This window comes from Coffea arabica, chromosome 10c, assembly GCF_036785885.1.
Source record: "Coffea arabica cultivar ET-39 chromosome 10c, Coffea Arabica ET-39 HiFi, whole genome shotgun sequence".
Taxonomy (NCBI): domain Eukaryota; kingdom Viridiplantae; phylum Streptophyta; class Magnoliopsida; order Gentianales; family Rubiaceae; genus Coffea; species Coffea arabica.
Genome location: NC_092329.1, coordinates 52,693,678 through 52,713,674, shown reverse-complemented (window position 1 = coordinate 52,713,674; position 19,997 = coordinate 52,693,678). Strand labels below are relative to the sequence as shown.

At 38.1% G+C, this 19,997-nt stretch overlaps 4 protein-coding genes across 4 annotated transcripts; all 4 read right to left on the bottom strand.

Annotated features, from left to right (window-relative positions):
* Nucleotides 1-1,583: 1,583 nt before the first annotated feature.
* On the bottom strand, nt 1,584-2,694 carry LOC113713808 (abscisic stress-ripening protein 3-like). The gene is made up of 2 exons (XM_027237595.2): nt 2,381-2,694; nt 1,584-1,895 (listed from the first exon to the last, which is right to left on the bottom strand). The coding sequence occupies exons 1-2, from the start codon at nt 2,501-2,503 to the stop codon at nt 1,716-1,718; spliced, it is 303 nt and encodes a 100-aa protein (XP_027093396.1). The 5' UTR covers nt 2,504-2,694; the 3' UTR covers nt 1,584-1,715.
* Nucleotides 2,695-2,840: 146 nt separating this feature from the next.
* Nucleotides 2,841-8,979, bottom strand: LOC113714254 (uncharacterized). The gene is made up of 4 exons (XM_027238041.2): nt 8,338-8,979; nt 6,932-7,435; nt 3,720-4,022; nt 2,841-3,285 (listed from the first exon to the last, which is right to left on the bottom strand). The coding sequence occupies exons 1-4, from the start codon at nt 8,905-8,907 to the stop codon at nt 3,103-3,105; spliced, it is 1,560 nt and encodes a 519-aa protein (XP_027093842.2). The 5' UTR covers nt 8,908-8,979; the 3' UTR covers nt 2,841-3,102.
* A 2,675-nt stretch (nt 8,980-11,654) lies between these two features.
* Nucleotides 11,655-16,287, bottom strand: LOC113713807 (protein SET DOMAIN GROUP 41-like). Its single transcript, XM_027237594.2, has 5 exons — nt 15,768-16,287; nt 14,207-15,649; nt 14,001-14,101; nt 13,179-13,277; nt 11,655-12,765 (listed from the first exon to the last, which is right to left on the bottom strand). The coding sequence occupies exons 2-5, from the start codon at nt 14,943-14,945 to the stop codon at nt 11,785-11,787; spliced, it is 1,920 nt and encodes a 639-aa protein (XP_027093395.1). The 5' UTR covers nt 14,946-15,649; nt 15,768-16,287; the 3' UTR covers nt 11,655-11,784.
* Nucleotides 15,776-19,349, bottom strand: LOC113714253 (uncharacterized). The gene is made up of 5 exons (XM_027238040.1): nt 19,161-19,349; nt 18,063-18,143; nt 16,869-16,957; nt 16,294-16,471; nt 15,776-15,841 (listed from the first exon to the last, which is right to left on the bottom strand). Exons 1-5 carry the CDS (start codon nt 19,347-19,349, stop codon nt 15,776-15,778), a joined length of 603 nt encoding a protein of 200 aa, XP_027093841.1.
* Between the last annotated feature and the right edge of the window lie 648 nt (nt 19,350-19,997).

Genomic DNA, 19,997 nt, shown 5'->3' with positions numbered 1-19,997 from the left:
TACACCGTTGTCATTGCTGAGTAGCTATTTTCATCAAAGACTAATGTCCAATTTATGTAACATCAAATTGAACAAGTATTCTAGGCAGGCAGCTACGTATTCATTTTGACCATTTGGCCAGTACTTGCAGGCGGAGACCCTGAGTCTTCTTCTCACCTTTTTTCCTCCATTAACGAAAGCCACAGGTAGAATAGTCAAGTATCGTGTCTGGAATATCTAGCCGTGTCGTGTAGGTTGTGTAACTGATGCTACTAAATTTTTTTAAAATTTATTATGGACCAATTTTCTATTCAACGGACTACATTGATCAAATTTTTATAGTTAAGGGACTAAGACTATGGCCATGATAACAGAACAGTGACGTTAATTAAGACAAAGGACCAAGATTTTCAATTTTCTAATAGATGTCTTACTATAATGTGGAATTCGGCAATATTTCAATAAGGGTTCATAGTGCCATATTCATCAAAACTTTTACAGAATGCCAGTCAAAACTTTTCGCATCAATATTTCACATTTGTAAATATGGATGCTTGCCCCGCGCTAATTTGACTGGTTTCGTAATCTGGTAGTTATCAGTAGGCTAGGTTCCGTGATTGATTCTATGAGTTATCTGACTGTGTATCCTTGGAGTAAGGCTCTACACAGTTTTAAGGGATTAACTTGATCGAAAAACTGAAATACCTCTCAATGAAAAACAAATGCGGATGCTATTTTTTAGGAAGCCATTTCGCATAATATTGCGCCAAGTGTCATGTTATTATTTACACTTGTGTTAAACCAAACCAAGTTAAATTATTAGAAAATTAAAGTGTAAATAATAACAAAACACTTGGCGCAATACTATAGGTGGCATTGGATTGGCATAAAAAACATGATACCGAGGATCTCAAGTGTTCGCCCATCTCATTCCTTTAACACCACAGAATATTTATTTTTCGGCACTTAAAAGATTGCCTTCCAATAGTTTCGGAGCAATTCAAGTGACTCATTCATTCTTTAGTTTCCCACAATTTTCGGTTAAATCACAAATGTTATAGGTTGGTCACTTTCTACGAAGGTAAAGGAACTAAATTGAGAAATAATGTAGATAGCCCGTCACCTTCACGAAGATAAGGAACGTAATCAAGAATCTCTCTCATCCAATAGGGTCCTCACGATAAGTTTTGGGTCCTAACATCGCCAAATGGGCTGGATGTTATACAGCCTCACCAATCAGAGTTTACAATTTTAACAATTGAGATTGACATGTCGGAAAACCAACAAAATTATTTTTGCAACAAGTTTAATTGTTCCATGAGTCTTTAAATGAATATAAAGCCTCAAGAAAAGATTGAATGCTATAAATTTACTTCTTTTTTTTTTACCTTAAAAATGATCAACAGTGATTTTTCACTTATCCCTTTATGACTCTAACCAGTGATCAGTCGGCTATTTTGTTATATCTTTGGCTAAGAAAATCCATCAATTATTACATAGATTATACGATACCAACATAATGATAGAATTATTACACAAATAATTGCACGTAAGATTGAGACCAATTCCACCACAAATGTGCTAGGTCAGTTGCGCCAATAAAATCAAGACGAAATCCCCAAGATAAATTGACATTACCTTTTGTTTTTAGAGAAAAAACAAACATAATTATTTCTTGTCAAAGTAGAAACCTGGATGTGAACTAGCAAGAAAATTGAAGGAACCCTTATCATAATTCAAAATAGATGGTGGTGCTTTCCCTCGGCTTTTTCTTCTTCTTTTTTGGCATTATTTTTCTCATGATGCTCATGGAATGCCAATCCGCCAGCTCCAACTGCAGCTGCTGCACCAATCTCTTCTTCTAACTTGTGCCTGCGGGCATTCTGCGGATCCTTCTTGGCCTCGTGCTTCTCATGCTGACCATCATTCCATGCAAATTCACACCATAGATGAGCTAACAAAGTTCAGAAATTATTTTGGCTCAGACCATATTAATTATGTCTACAAGTTTTAGTATACTACTTGGGCTTGGTTTTGCTCAGGAATCACTAATCTTTAGATATCTTAGAAATAGCGGTTGATGTAACACCTTTTAGCCACCTGCAGATCTAGTCCATTCTGAACCCACTACCATATGGGTTTTAAGAAACTGGCTTTTGACATTCTCCAAAATTAAATGCAACTTCTCCTCCCAACAGTAGAGTATACAAATGAACGTCCCCTACTGTCTAACCCATCATCAATCTTGATTTTTTAGGGGAGACGTCTAACAATAGTTGTACCAAAATTGATGCATAGATCTTCCTCTTCCGTGAATGAAAAAGCATGTTTTTTTTTTATTTTGATTGATTAATCTATGGGGGACATAAACCAGCTTAAATCAAGAACATTAGAATTTTACCAAAGCGTAGGCACCAGCGGCAGCAGCTGCAAGCTCATCGAGCTCCTCAAGATGCTTGTGGTGTTTCCTTTCTTCCTCGTTATGGTGGCCGAAGAGATGGTGGTGCTGAGTCTGATCAGCCATTGTGGTTGTCGATTTGTAATGGTTAAGAATGAAAATTTGATATTTTTTTGTTATTAAGTGTGAGTGCTAGGAATTTCATGACATTGCTATTTATAGGTCCTGATCCTTTCCCAATCAGTTAGGATAAATCCTAATCGCGGGAGACGGAAGGGGCGCAAGAAATGGCCATACCTCAACGTTCTATTAGTGTTCAATGTTTAAGTATAATAGACATTCATTATTCAATCAACATCATAACAAATTTCATTTCGAGTAACGTCACAAATTATTGGAAAAAACAAATTTCTATGCGGATCATCAGATAGAGCCCAAAAGAATACTCATCATCCTTTGAGCATATTCCAAACTGATATCTAATTTTTATACTGCAACCAAACATTTCATTAATAACAACAGCACTTCACACAAACTCTAATAAAGTCAGCAGCGCCAACAAAAGCAGGCGCACAACTCAAATGAAAAACAACACTTTTTTTTTTTTTTTGAGTAACAGATTATTAAACATGATTATTGGCAGTACGAGCTCAATACTGGAAGATAGACAAGGGAACAATATTAAAAAGACCACCCAAGGATTAATGAAAATCCGAGTGGTTAAACTAAAATAGGTGGTGGTGGTGCTTTCCCTCAGCCTTTTCCTCTTCTTTCTTGGCATCCTTCTTCTCGTGATGCTCATGGAACGCAAATCCACCGGCACCCACTGCAGCTACTGCTGCAATCTCTTCTTCTATCTTGTGCTTGTGGGCATGCTCAGGATCTTTCTTGGACTTGTGCTTCTCATGCTGGATTATGGAAATTTCGACAAAAAAAACAAACAAGAAATTAGTAAAGCCAAAAACCATGTCCTACTTAAAAGAGTTTATGATACAGTCAATTGACTGCAAAATTTTTAGTCCGATTAGAGCATAAAATTCAACACAACACTATAATTGGACCATACCATACGATTTTATCCCCCCTAGAGATTCTTTAATCTTTTTTTTTTTTATTTTTCGAAAGAGATTTTTCTGATTTACTGAACAACCCTTTTGATATTGGACGTACATAATCTTTGATTGTCTGATCAAACGAAATGATAACAAAAATGTTTAGTCTTTATGGACTAATACAAAAAAAAACTGAGTTTAATTTGTGGCTTCTTATAGACAAGCATGCCTTCGTGGCTTATCATGAAAACTGAGTTATACAAGCAAGGATCACAAAATCGGAAATATACCAAGGCATAGGCGCCAGCAGCGACAGCACCGAGTCCACCAAGTTGCTCAAGGTGCTTGTGGTGCTTTCTTTCTTTCTCATAATCATGTGCTGGCTCTCCACCGTAGCCTCCAGAGTAGGTGGTGTCGGAGTAGCCAACGGCTTCGGCAGCCGTCTGTTCCTTGTGGTGGTGGAAGGGGTTGTGGTGGTGGAAGGCTTCAGCCATGATAGTCTTAGTGGTGTAAAACTGATAATAGGACAACTTATGAAAAATATCTGATCTGAGTGGTGGTAATTTTCTGTTTGTTGGATTGTGGAGAGGAGGCTATTTATAGCCTACAGGCGATGATTTAGTAGTAATCGGCTAGAAATCTTAGTTATTGGATAGTGTTAGGAGCGTGATTAACGGGCGTTGAAAAAAAAAATTGATAGAAAAAGGAGGATATATATATATATATATGGAAGGGTAATTAGTCGTGTCATCAAACACAATTTTGCTGATTGACAAGGGATAGTGGGAAATTAAAACTCTATTAAATCATGATTAAGCGGTTGAAACATATCTTAGTGATCAATAATCAACATTTTGAAAGTTAAATGGTCTACCAGTATTTCTTGGTCAAGATAGCCAAAGAGATATTTTCTAGATATTTACCAAAAAAAGAAGTATTCTAGATTGTTTAAGCAATTCTTTTTTTTTTCCCACCTTACGACTATTAAATAATTTGGTTCTCCAATAACCAACAAGTTTGGTATGGTTGGGTTGAAGTATTAAGCTCAATCACTAATTATAAATTCATAGTTTGAAGTTTCTTCTCCTTTCATCCAATTCATTGACATAGACCCCATCCCCAGACAAACTATACAGGATGCAACTTGGGGTTTTTTTTTCAATTGATCCATTTTGTATCACAATTTTTATCGGACTAACAATTTTTATCGGACTAAGAATTGATATATTTTATCGGACCAATCATATAATATAGGAAATAAGAATTGATATAAATCCAAACAAAAAAGAAGCAAGCCACGTAGAAAATTACTTGCTATCTCGTTAAGCCACATAAGAAAAAGAAAACATGAAACGATAAATGAGGATACGACTTTATTATATATATATATATATGATTTGGTTCTCCAATAACCAAGAAGTTTGGTGTGGTTGGGTTGAAGAATTAAGCTCAATCACTAATTATAAATTCATAGTTTGAAGTTTCTTCTCCTTTCATCCAATTCATTGACATAGACCCCATCCCCAGACAAACTATACAGGATGCAACTTGGGTTTTTTTTTGTCAATTGATCCATGATTGATACAAATGGACGATTAATGTTGATATTACTTTACAGATGTAACTCATAGCCATATGCACCTTCAAGTTTCTCCTCTCTGACCAATTGTGCTCTAACGCCTGTTTGGAAGGGTCAATTCACAGGTATGGCCTCCACCACATGGATATGATGTTGTTTGCCACCCCTTTGTTCACAATTTTAAGCAAAGTTGGAAGATGGATGCATGAATGATCCAAATGCATTGACTATCCACCACTTGAATGTTGATATCTGGGGTGGTTTAGATTCAGATTATTTTCCATTTGTATATTTCCTTTTCTTCGCTGTTAAGGAAACGTGGTCGGTGAGACGTGCCAACTAAATTTCCATTTGGGGACCAATTAATTTACTCGCTCAAGAAGAGTACATTATCGTGATATGGATAGGAAACATCCGTGGGAGAAGAAATTCTGCCCCAAGAATGGAAAAAAGAAGGTTGATTTGTCCATCCACCTAATATTCACACTTGGAAAATGAAATCACAGATTTCATGACTCTTTGAATAGTTGCAACAAAATGGAGACTTCAAACCACCCCCCATGAAAATCTTATAATGTCGAGTTAATATCATACTACCAAAAAGAAAGGGAAAAAGAAAAGGTAAAATTCGACACTGCCCAAACTTAATGTCCACTTTACCTTCATAAAGTCATTGTAGCTCTCTACAACAACAAATTGACAAACTCTTTTAAGTAAGTACTAAAACTATTAGGGTTTGTTCAGTTGTCAAAATAGGCTCTTAACGTCCTTTCAATTATGAGGTTCAGATTTCGAATTCTGAGTCTCTCGGTACAAAGGAGAAAAGGGTATAATATGACTGCAAGAAAAAGGTATGAACAGGAATGAAAGAATGTAATAAATAAATAAATAAAAATTTGTCAAAAAAAAGCTCTTAGCGTCCTTTCAATTATGAGATTCAGATTTTGAATTCTGAATCAGACAATATAAAGGCGAGAAGGGTGTAATATGAAGGCAAGAAAAAATAAACAAATAAAAGTACTGGCGAACGGATATTAGATTGTTTGAGGTCATTTGACCTTGATACTTAGGTGTCAGGTGGGCAGGCTTTATCCAATCTCTTGAGGCCCAATAACAGCACCCACATTTGAAATTGGAGCCTGATTTGGCCCAAAAGTTCACTCTTATTCAATTCAGTAGACCAAAATTAACTCATGAAATGCTTATTTCTAGGACTGTGGCCCAAAAAAAACAAATGGAAAGAGGACGAAATATTGGGCTCCTGCTTGCATGCATTACGAGTGATGAATTGAGCTTTTTGATCACCATCTATGAGAATTCAATCCTGGAAAGATACACTCAACTATACGGTATATACGAGTGATGAACTGAGCTTTTTGATCACCATCTATTTGATGACCTTTTCACATCGCTATTTTTTGATAATATTTTCAGCCAAATTGGTTGAACTAACCAGCCACTATACATACCTTCAGAGTATAGAAGATTGACAAACTTCACCTATCAACAGGGAATTTAGGCCATAACAGATGCTTGACAGGTATGTTGCATAGTGTAAGCAGTGGAGACCAAGCTGAAAGAGATATGCTCTCTCTAGGTTGGCATGCTCCTTTTTTTGAAGTCTGGAAACAGTTCTGCTATCCCGGCAAGTAATACGAGTTCCGAGATCAAGGGGAGTTTCCACTGTGAGAAGCCATCAAAAATCAATGAGCTCTTTAACTTCTTGCAGATGTCGACTTTCATGACTAAGGAAGCTCCATACTTTTTCTGTTATGTTGACAATACAATTTATGTGCTGCCTGCTTATGTCCCCAAACATTGCATATTGATCTTCAGTATTAATAAAAGAATTGATCTTCAGCATTTATGGCTTAGAATGGATGAATTTTCAGAAACAGATTGGTGCAAACTGGAAAATGTAACCCAGGCTGAGCTTCTAAAGAGATAAACTAGGGACTCCCCGGCATTTTTCCAGAAATTCGCAACACAGACAATTATTGAAGATTCAGAAAGAAAAAGATGATGCGTAACTATAGCCAACAACAAGGAGTAGGCTGCACTTATTCTGCTCAGAGTGAAAGCTTCCATATGATGCTGATGATTTTCAGAATTAAGAGCCAAGAGGTCACTAGCACGGACTCTGTATGCTGAAGCAAGTGTGGTGTATGCATGTAGAGATTGATGATGAAACAAGTGTAACCTTATGCATTGAGGTGACTTTTCTGGCTTTGGTCTCAGTGGCCCCTGAAGGTGCCCATGTGTAAGCAAATCCTCAAGCTTCTCACAGCATGACTCGGGATTGTTAAAGGTCAAATACTCATCAATAGCACCATCAATTGAATCCATGAATTTCGTAGTTGCCTTGGATTTGTACGAGTCTTCATTGGAAGTTAAGTTGAGACCATCAACACCAGAAACAAAAGTTTCCTACACAAAAAGGCAAAAGCAAATAAGCAGTTAAAGCCACGTTGTCTGTTCATGAAAACTCACATTCATGACAATTGAACCATAGAAGATTTCAGAATTCCTTTCTTTTGGTCTATACTTTGAGCGGAAACATGCTAATGTCAGATGGTTAAGGCAGCAAGTCAGGTAAAGTACAATGGAATTGTACATGACAGTGCTTTTCAAGAGTGCAGCAAGAAATGACTCCAGTGATTTTCACTGCTAGTAGTAATTTATGAGGAGGGACGGTTAATGGATACGGTCATAGTTCTGGAGTACTGAGCAGCAAAGAAGAGAAACACACAGGATAAAGGAACTTAAAATTGGAGTTGTAGGTTTAACAGAATAGAAAACCAAGGACAAGCAAGTACAGGGGACGATACCAGCAAAGCACGATCAATATAAGTTGCAGGAGTTGCAGTACATCGCTTACACAGCAACAATTGAACCGGTAATTTGTAAACAATTCAGCCTGCCGCATTTACTGAAGAATATATGTCAGAGCAAACGCTGAGTAACCAAGTACTTAACTCAAGCTGGATCAATGCACAAGTTAACCACCCAAGACTGCAAGTTAGTCAAGCAACAATAAACATTGTATAACTAATAGATGTCATATTTTCAGGACACCGCCTTGTTCAAGTATGAATAAACTTGACTGAATTGCAACAAAGTAGTGACATGTATCAAAGATGAGAATTGAATATCTTTCCATGTGAAACATAAATTATAAAGATAAAAGCAACTATTCGGATCCTATATTATAATTGGTTCCCAAGGCAGAAAATGTGTCATCATCAACATAGTCATTATCTTTTTTAACTCAAATCAGCACCATCAAGCCAGAACAAACAGTATACAAGAGACTATTATGCCTTTTATTATGGCTTGTGGTGGCGGTGCTTCTCTTCCTTGTGGTGGTGGACGAGGTGGTGGCGGTGCTTCTCTTCAGCCATGATGGTCTTAGTGGTGCTTCTCTCGACAGGCTTGTGGTGGTGGTGCTTCTCTTCCTTGTGGTGGTGGTGGTGGTGGTGGTGGTGGTGCTGGACGAGGTGGTGCTGGTGCTGGTGCTGGTGCTGGACGAGGTGGTGCTGGTGCTGGTGCTGGTGCTGGTGGTGCTGGACGAGGTGGTGCTGGTGCTTCTTCTCTTCCTTGTGGTGGTGGACAAGGTGGTGGTGGTGCTTCTCTTCCTTGTGGTGGTGGACGAGGTGGTGGTGGTGCTTCTCTTCAACCATGATGGTCTTAGTGGTGCTTCTCTCTTCAACCATGATGGTCTTAGTGGTGCTTCTCTCTTCCTTGTGGTGGTGGACGAGGTGGTGGTGGTGCTTCTCTTCCTTGTGGTGGTAGTGGTGGCGCTTCTCTTCAGCCATGATGGTCTTAGTGGTGCTTCTCTCGACAGGCTTCTCTTCCTTGTGGTGGTGGACGAGGTGGTGGCGGTGCTTCTCTCCAGCCATGATGATCTTAGTGGTGTAAAACTGACAATAGGACAACTTATGAAAAATATCTGATCTGAGTGGTGGTGATTGTTTGTTTGTTGACTGGAGGCTGTTTATAGCCTATAGGCGATGATTTAGTAGTAATCGGCTAGAAATCTTAATTATTGGATGGTGTTAGGAGCGTGATTAACGGGCGTTGAAAAAAAAATTGATAGAAAAAGGAGGTTTAAATTCATTTCCACAAATTTTCAATGCGTTGAATTAGGTGAATTTGGATTTTAACTCTGTCTTTTTTTTTGGGGGGATATCAGAGCTGTTTAATTTTTTGGGACCATTAAGGAGGATATATATATATATATATGGAAGGGTAATTAGTCGTGTCATCAAACACAATTTTGCTGATTGACAAGGGATAGTGGGAAATTAAAACTCTATCAAATCATGATTAAGCGGTTGAAACATATCTTAGTGATCAATAATCAACATTTTGAAAGTTAAATGGTCTACCAGTATTTCTTGGTCAAGATAACAACTAGTGATCTTCAGCCAAAGAGATATTTTCTAGATATTTACCAAAAAAAGAAGTATTCTAGATTGTTTAAGCAATTCTTTTTTTTTTTCCCCACCTAACGACTATTAAATAATTTGGTTCTCCAATAACCAAGAAGTTTGGTATGGTTGGGTTGAAGTATTAAGCTCAATCACTAATTATAAATTCATAGTTTGAAGTTTCTTCTCCTTTCATCCAATTCATTGACATAGACCCCATCCCCAAACAAACTATACAGGATGCAACTTGCGTTATTTTTTTCAATTGATCCATTATTGATACAAATGGACGATTAATGTTGATATTACTTTACAGATGTAACTCATAGCCATAAGCACCTTCAAGTTTCTCCTCTCTGACCAATTGTGCTCTAACGCCTGTTTGGAAGGGTCAATTCACAGATATGGCCCTCCACCACATGGATATGATGTTGTTTGCCACCCCTAGAGCTGTTAATCGAGCCGAGTATTTGGCTGCCGAGCTCGACTCGAGTTTAATTCGAGCCGAGCTCGACTCGAGCTCGTTAAGAAAACGAACTTTAAAATGTGTTCGAACTCGGCTCGTTAAATGTACATGTGGTTCGAGTTCTCGAGCTCGACTCGTTTATCACAAACGAATCGAGCTTCACGAGCTCGAGCTCGAGCTCGTGCAAATAAACATTAATAAAAATCTATAATTTTTAATTTATATAATTTTGATTTCTAAAATGACAAATATGCCCTTCATTAACGAGCTCTAACGAGCTACTCGAGTATCAAACGAGCCGAGCTTACTCGGCTCGTTAACTAAACGAGCATGTTTCGAGCTCGAGCTCGACTCGTTAAACCTTAACGAGCCGAGCTCTAACGAGATTTCGAGCTACTTGATTGGTTTAACAGCTCTAGCCACCCCTTTGTTCACAGTTTTAAGCAAAGTTGGAAGATGGATGCATGAATGATTCAAATGCATTGGCTATCCATCTTCTGACATGACCATTTATTGCTTCATTTTGGCAGATACATTGAGCCTAAGCATTTCTTTAATTTCATTTTCTAAGGTGGTTTCCAATAACTAAATTCATTTAATCTTTTTCCTCGTGGGTTTTTTTTTTTCTGGATCAGATTTCAACTGGCCGGTGAGGAGTTCACATACTTGAGTGTTGTTATCTGGGGAGGTTTAGATTCAGATTTTCCATTTGTATATTTCCTTTTCTTTGTTGTTAAGGAAACGTGGTGGTCGGTGAGATGGGCCAACTAAATTTTCATTTGGGGACCAAATTAATTTACTCGCTCAAGAAGAGTACATTATCGTGATATGGATAGGCAACATCTGTGGCAGAAGAAATTCTGCCCCCAAGAATGGAAAAAAGAAGGTTGATTTGTCCATCCACCTAATATTCACACTTGGAAAATGAAATCACAGATTTCATGACTCTTTAATCTTTATGCCCCCCATGAAAATCTTATAATGTTGAGTTAATATCATACTACCAAAAAGAAAGGGAAAAAGAAAAGGTAAAATTCATCACCGTCAAACTTAATGCTTACTTCACCTTCATAAAGTCATTGTAGCTCTCTACAACAACAAATTGACAAACTATTTTAAATGGGTACTAAAACCATTAGGGTTCGTTTAATTGTCAAAAAAGGCTCTTGACGTCCTTTCAATTATGAGTTTCAGATTTCGAATTTTGAGTCTCTCGATATGGAGGAGAAAAGGATATAATATAAAGGCGAGAAAAAGGTATGAACAAGAATGAGAAGATGTAAATAAATAAATAAATAAAAGTTTGTCAAAAAAGGCTCTTAGCATTCTTTTAATTATGATGTTCAGATTTCGAATTATGAATCTGACAATATAAAGGCAAAAAGGGTATAATATGAAGACAAAAAAAAATAAACAAATAAAAGTACTAGAGTCCAGAGAACAGATGTTAGATTGTTTGCAATGTATTGTTTAGGTCATTTGACTTGATACTTAGGTGTCAGGTGGGCAGGCTTTATCCAATCTCTTGAGGCCCAATAAGAGCACCCACATTTGAAATTGGAGCCTGATTTGGCCCAAAAGTTCACTCTAATTTAATTCAGTACACCAAAATTAACTCATCAAATGCTTATTTCTGGGATAATGGCCCAAAGAATAACAAAAGGAAAGAGGACGATAATATTGGCCCCTGCATGGCTGCATGCATAAATTGCCACTTAAGACCTCCGATGAGAATTCAATCCTGGAAAGATACACTCAACTATACGGTATATACGAGTGATGAATTGAGCTTTTGATCACTATCTGATGAGCTTTTTACATCGCTATTTCATAATATTTGCAGGCAAATTGGTTGAATTAACCAGCCACTATACATACCTTCAGAGTATAGAAGATTGACAAACTTCACCTGTCAACAGGGAATTTAGGCCATAACAGATGTTTGACAAATATGTTGCATAATGCAGGCAGTGGAGACCAAGCTGAAAGAGATATGCTCTCTCTAGGTTGGTATGCTCCTTTTCTTGAAGTCTGGAAACAGTTCTGCTATCCCGGCAAGTAAGACGAGTTCCGAGATCAAGGGGAGTTTCCACTGTGAGAAGCCATCTAAAATCAATGAGCTCTTTAACTTCTTGCAGATGTCGACTTTCATGACTAAGGAAGCTCCAAATTTTCTCTGTTAAGTTGACAATACCATTTATGTGCTGCCTACTTATGTCCCCAAACATTGCAAATTGATCTTCAGTATTAATAAAAGAATTGGCTCCACTGCTATCCAGTTGGACAATCTGATAGCGTTTATGGCTTAGAATGGATGAATTTTCAGAAACAGATAGCTGTAAATTGGAAAATGTACCCCAGGCTGAGCTTCTAAAGAGATAAACTAGGGACTCCCCAGCATTTTTCCAGAAATTCGCAACACAGACAATTATTGAAGATTCAGAAAGAAAAAGATGATGCGTAACTATAGCCAACAACAAGGAGTAGGCTGCACTTATTCTGCTCAGAGTGAAAGCTTCCATTTGATGCTGATGATTTTCAGGATTAAGAGCCAAGAGGTCACTAGCACGGACTCTGTATGCTGAAGCAAGTGTGGTGTATGCATGTAGAGATTGATAATGAAACAAGTGTAACCTTATGCATTGAGGTGACTTTTCTGGCTTTGGTTTCAGTGGCTCCTGAAGGTGCCCATGTGTAAGCAAATCCTCAAGCTTCTCACAGCATGACTCGGGATTGTTAAAGGTCAAATACTCATCAATAGCACCATCAATTGAATCCATGAATTTCGTAGTTGCCTTGGATCTGTATGAGTCTTCATTGGAAGTCAAGTTGAGACCATCAACACCAGAAACAAAAGTTTCCTACACAAAAGGCGAAAGCAAATAAGCAGTTAAAACCACGTTGTCTGTTCATGAAAATTCACATTCATGACAATTGAACCATACAAGATTTCAGAATTCCTTTCTTTTGGTCTATACTTTGAACAGAAACATGCTAATGTCAGATGGTTAAGGCAGCTAGTCAGGTAAAGTACAATGGAATTGTACGTGACCAGTGCTTTTCAAGAGGAACAATGATAAAACGTACACATACAGCAAGAAATGACTCCAGTGATTTTCACTGCTAGTAGTAATTTATGTGGAGGAACAGTTAATAGATACGGTCATAGTTCTGGAGTACTGAGCAGTAAAGAAGAGAAACACACAGGATAAAGGAACTTAAAATTGGACTTGTAGGTTTAACAGAATAGAAAACCAAGTACAGGGGAAGATACCTGCAAAGCACGATCAATATAAGTTGCAGGAGTTGCAGTACATCGCTTACAGCAACAATTGAACCGGTAATTTGTAAACAATTCAGCCTGCCGCATTTCCTGAAGAATATATGTCAGAGCAAACGCTGAGTAACCAAGTACTTAACTCGAGCTGGATCAATGCACAAGTTAACCAGCCAAGACTGCAAGTTAGTCAAGCGACAATAAACATTGTATAACTAATAGATGTAATATTTTCAGGACGCCACCTTGTTCAAGTATGAATAAACTTGACTGAATTGCAACAAAGTAGTGACATGTATCAAAGATGAGGATTGAATATCCTTCCATGTGAAACATAAATTATAAAGATAAAAGCAACTATTTGGATCCTATATTATAATCAGTTCAGAGGGCAAAAATGTGTCATCATCAACAAAGTCATTATTAACTCAAATCAGCACCATCAAGCCAGAACAAACAGTATACAAGAGACTATTATGCCTTTAACTCCTGCACGAATATTTCTTAGCCACCAAACTTAACCACATCTGTATCTGATTTCAACTCCAGCCCGATCAGTCCCAAAAAAGAAAAACACTGTGATGAAAAAGCCAGCACCACCAAACAAAGAAAAAGAAAGCCGTGCATCAAAACAAAACCATCGTTAACCAGAATAACACTTTCCGCGATGGTGTCATTCCTTTTCAACTCTGTTATGTTAGAAGTTTGGTAATTTTAGTATTCTAGGAATGCAGGAGCACCAAATTTCTAGCTATGCTAAATTTAACCTGTTGAAAACTGGAATAACGCACTGGTTTAAGTAGTTAGTAACTGTTTTACCTTAGGTTGTAACAAATCAGTATAAGTAATTGTGATCCTCTCATTCTTCTTAATTCCTTTTATGCTCCGGACTATGATGCTCGGACCACATCCCTCACTGCCTGCACATTATTCAACACAAATAACAATCAACCAGTTCATCATAACAACCAAAACAAAAAAATTTCAACTCAAGAAAATGCACAACGATTCAAAAACTCACTCACTCTTGCAATCACCAGCAAGTCCATCACCAGCTCCACCGTCCATGGCAGCAGGGTAAATTCTCAACCGCGGGAGCTGGGATTCTCCCTCCACCACTTGTTGAGGAGGTATGGTCTTCCTCGTTACAAACCGAAAACAAGCGTTGGGAGAACAACTATGATTAATCCACGAAAACCTCCAATCGTAAACCGCAATCCCCACATTTCTCCCGTCCTTATCCTGCACCTCCACCGCATTCGTCAGCACCAAGCACATCACCGCCTCCTCCACCCCAACCACTCCCTCCAATTTTCCCGCCAAGAGCTTCATCGCCCTCGCACCTTCCTTAATCATCTCCAATGCCTCATCTTCCTCCTCATTTTTAGACAAATTCAAGAATTTCTCATAGTTGGTCATTAACCCTCCAATCCTATCCAGTTTTGCTTCTACCGTATCGTTCTGAGAGTGGAATAGTTTATGGAGGAGGCGGAGGGAGAGGCGGAGGTGGGACGAGTCTTCGAGAGGAGGAGGGGGACACATGAAGGGAGGTGAGTCAAGGGCGGAGCAACGGGGGGAGCAGTAGTAGTGGAGGGGTAGTGAATTTGAGGGGGAAGTGGGAGTAAAATGCGCATTTGGTAGAGGAAACGAGCAGGCGGAGCAGTGGGAGTGTAGGAAAGAATCGTGGAGAGAGAAGGCCAGGGGTGAGAGTGGAGGTGTGAGGTCTTCTCCTATGCCTATGTCTTCCCCTGCTCTCATCTCCATTCTTCCTTCTGTTTCTTGAAAGATAGCAACTGTTCCCAGCGGCAGCAGTCATACATACTCAAAACAGCACTTAATAATTGGGATTTGTTTGGGGATTTTCAACGAGGCTTCTTTTGATCTATGAGCTATTGGGGACTGTGGAATTTGTTCACCAGCCTGGGCTGTCAAGTTGAGCACAGCAGAAACTTGTTTGACTGTTTAATCTTGTATGGTATGTAATTCCATTTTGATTGATGGTTACACAGAAATGAGGTTTTCAAGCAGTTATTGGCAGCTGCTTAAAGAAGCAAAGTCTCTCCTGAGCTATTGAAAGGAGGAAACTTTAAACCCGCAGAGGTGATTGACAACCAGTACAAAGTATGGACAACCATAAAGGCTTCCAATCTCAGTAAAAAAGACAGTACTTGGATAAAACGGGCTTCTTGAATTACAGTCCAAGGTGTTAAGAATCATGGCGAAAACTTTTTGAGATTCTAGATCAATTTCATCAGTACATATGCATTACAATCTCAATTAATCTGTCTATCTGCAGCAGCGAACAAGTTTAATTAACGAGTACTGATGAATACACCCCAGGGCAAACGATGATTCCCATTTGCTTCTTGAGGAATATCACCAGATACAAAATGGAAGTCCTCGTTCAAATGAATAAAGCTCTATAAACATCCAGCATCTCAGGTACCCACATCACCCTACCGTTTGATCTGGCATAAGGGAAGAAGAATGGAAAAGCCAAAAAAAAAAAAGGAGCAAGAGTTCAGGAAAGCCTTGTGCAACTGTCAGGACTCAGTTAGCGCAGGGATATAAACAAAGAAAGATCACCATCATGGCTACTGCTTGACTTTCAGTGAGGACTCGATCTGCTGTATTAGTTGGTCTGCTGTAAGTGCACCCTCCTGGAAATTTAGAAAGAGATTGTTCATACACAAAAATAGTTCTGAGTTAGTGCTCTTTAAATTCTTCACCACATGAAATCTTAAATATCTAAAACATAACTTTATATGCAAACACTGATTCTGAGATCCATCACATCCAACGAACTTTGTAACTTACCGTACTCTTACCAATTCTACCAAAAACAGGGCACTCCATTAGAGTAAGCAAAGGGGAAGGGGAACCTAGGAACTTAACCTCTTAGCCCTTGGCGGGGATCTTAGTTTCCTTAGGCAGTGCATCAGCTTAAGAAGTCACTGACGTTCGAGAGATGTGGTCTACTACTATTATTTGTTAGTAGAAAGCCAATATTTAGACTAAAACCCATTTATAACTCCGTGTCGGGATGCATCTTTTCTCATTAAGAAACAGCACAGAAGTAAGAAACACTACAGAAAAGATGCAGTCAACTTACAAAACGATCATGGGGTTCTCCATCCTTGAATATGATAAAAGTAGGGAGTGCCTGAATTCTATACTTATCTGCGATGCTCGGATACTTCTCAGTATCAATCTTCACCACCTGGATCTTATCTTTCATTCTTGTACTAACCTCATTCAGAACAGGAACCATGAATTGGCATGGACCACACCTGCAAATCCATATCTCTGCTTAATTCCTACTATAGCTTTGCGCAAATGAAATTGTTTTGATGGGTAGCTTGTCATTGTATCGGTAGACTCAAGAAATTTATGCATCAAGCAGATTTAGTTACTACTATCACAGTAAAAGGTAAAAAAATCCCCTTGGTTTATAGATGCTTCCAAGAATATTCCCATTTTTGAAGTAATGACCCGTTAGAGTGCCAATCACTAGATTGATAAAGTGATTAAATTGGTCAAATGCAACGCCAAATACCTCTCGATCTGCACGCAAGTCTCAGCATTAGATGCTTTGATGTCTCATAGGAACTGATCTCCAGTTAAAATTTTGCGAATCACAAAAAGGTACATAAAAGAATGGAAGAGTAACACACCAAAAGAACTTACCAGGTTGCATAGAAATCAACCAACACTGGTTTGTCAGCGGTTTTCAGTAAATCGTCAAAGGATGAAAATGTTTGCTTCTTTGCCTTCACCTAATTACGAATATATTCAGCTACCACCAATAGAAACCAAAATATTCTGTCTTGAAGACTGACAAAACATAAGATGATAACATGAAAAGGGGAAGGACTCCTCCTGCAGTCAAGCAGAAGCACACTCGTACAGCAGAAAACATAAAGGAGGTAAGCTTTTACAACTGTGCCGTGAATATTACTACTGAATGAAGAACTGACACCAGCATCAAAGCAAGTTACAAGGAAATCATCAAAGAGAGGTTCTGTACAAGCATGATAACAGGTAAAGCAACTTATTATGAGGCCAATAGCTGAAAACTCAATTTGCTTTCAAAGGCTTCTCCAAAAAAATGCCTTCAATAGAAAGGTCAATTTTCTTTCTTTTACTTATGAGATGCTCCAAAATCAACAATCATAACATGAAGTAAGCAGTTCCAGAAGTCTCAACATGAAATGCTCTAAGCACTCAACATCTCTGCCTCCTCCTCTCCCCACCCCCCCCCCCAACAAAAAAAAGGGCTTGTTCTCTCTATACCCCCCGCCCTCTCTGTCCAATCTATTTTGATGGTTCTTTATCTTATTGTATTTATTAACCTAATTAAAACCACAACCCACATCTGTTGTCACTTAAATCAGGCAAAGTAAAGGTATCATCAATAAGCTAGATTCATCCCGGACAATGCCAATAATTAGTTATTTCATCAAGCAGTAAGCATATTGGAAAAATAATGCTTACTGTGAGCATGCCTCAAGGCATGGCTATCAATACAAAAGTTTGTGGCAAGCCCTAAGTGAAATATGAGCCTAAAGTCCCAAATCTTTGTGAATAAGGAAAACCCAAGCAAAAAGAGACAAGCTTTTAAGCACCGAGACATTCTCCAAGAGTCCAAATCTCAGCTTTTCACCTGGCTTTAGAGATTGCTACAAGACCAGATTTTCATACTATGGTCATTCATTCGTATCTTGTTTGTCTCTTCACACTTTTGTTTTCCAAGCTTTCCCATTAGAAAAATGTGTCAGCCACTTGAAAATCTGACCCTAAATAAATAAATGAATTTGAGCCTCCTTATTCTCCCATGTGGATTTGCTAAAATGCCCAGCAACTGATTCATTAGCAGCATACCACAGTAGCCTTTTCACTTGGTTTCTCCATGACTAGCTTATTCCATAGGCTAGAATTGCTTCCTCTGCAGGTAAAATCCATCTGCATGAAGTTGATTCGTTTTGGTCTCTAAAATACATATTATGATGATTTCACCACTCATCTTCCGGGAAGTTCACTACAACTCATACACCTCCACTTGCTGCAACTTGTTTGCAAGTTAATTGCCCCTAATGTGAATGCAGTAAGCACTGCTATATGTGAGAATAACTCTGATCACCTAAGCTAAAAATCTTAAATACTCTTATTCTGTAGCAGTTCATATAAATTCCCTTCTGGAACTAAACCGATCAACTCATCCCGATCGACCAATCAGTCCACTTAACCACCAAATGAGGCCAGTTATCAAGATTAAACATAACACATACCGTTTCACAACTACAACATCATCTAATCTCTCTCCCCATGAATTTCGTTATTTGTAGCTACTCATTCAATTTTGTACTTTACTTCCACAACAACTATATCTTTATTCCCATACATCAAAGACAATCCCATCCTTTCTATATAGCAGCATTAACACAATCTGTGTGTATAGCTGCATTCTGACTAACAGAATCGTCCCAATAGTCAAACTGTTTTGCACTCTCTCGAATACATACAAACATAAAACATAAACCCAAACTAAATCGCGACGATAATAAAATTTTAATAAATTCTCAAACTTTACAACAAATTCCAACAGAAAAATAATTCAGAAGACAGAAATACATAGATAATTACATAAGATAACGAAACGAGAAAATCCCCAATCAAAACTCCAGATTTGCCAACCAATTCCAAAGTGTGAAGTTACGGTTTCCATGGAGATTCAGCAGGTAATTCATCACTAAAGCTACCTAAACATCCTAAAATTTAAGTCTTGAAGAGAATTACGATAAATAGCACCAATCTTGATGAAGCAGAAATCCGTAGCAAAACCAGAAAACAAGCACCAAATGTGAAAAAAACAAAAATTCAAATAACAAGAACAGTAAACCCAGAAAAGAAGAACATTCCAAAAGTAAAGCATTCATTTCTTCATTTCTTCGAATGCCAATAGGGTTGGGAAAGTTATACCACATGTAAAGTTCGGGAGGGCTGCCCGGACTGAACAGCTCGGTTTCCAACATGAAAACGGCGTAGTTCTCTAGGGAATTGCAGAGAAGACAAGCTAGAAAGCTTTGCTGCTGAATTTGAAGACGCAGCAAATGGAGGCTCTGGATTCAAAGAGCAAACTTTTGCTGCTGATGATAAAGAAATAGCCATTTTTTCAGGACCAAGTAGATAAACAGTTAAAACCGTGCCCAGAACTTTGGAAATCCAAGATGAATGAATGAAAGCTTATTTTAGCTGCAGTAACAAAAAAACAGAAAAGTTGGTGTTGAAATATGCACATTTGGGATGTTTGGTTGGTGGGATTGATGGGTTTTGAGCCGTTGATATGGTGGAAATATCAGGGCACATATCTCCTATTCCGGAACTCGCGAAGGAAATATCCTGACCAAGGCGTTTTTTTACACGCCTTCATGCTATGGCTCATGAAAGCGCCATAAACTCGATTGAATCAATTCCTTCTAAGCCTCTATTTAAGCTTAGGGCGCGTTTAATAAAAATAAAATATGAAATATAAAGCCTGAATTCATTAAGTTTTTGAATTGTTAACTATTAAATTTAATACATTTGAGTGCATATCATATTCAGTGATAAGTGAATAGTTTATCACTTAATTTTAGGAGCAAATTTTGTCTAAAAAATTGAGTGTCACTTAATTAATTCAAAGTTCAATATTTGATTATCAAACGCGTCTAAACATATTAAGATTGGAATCTATTAAATTCAAGTGCTGAATGAATTTATTAAACAGGACCTTAAACTTTGCTATACGCTGTCACGAGTTCTTTAGTGTGATTGACC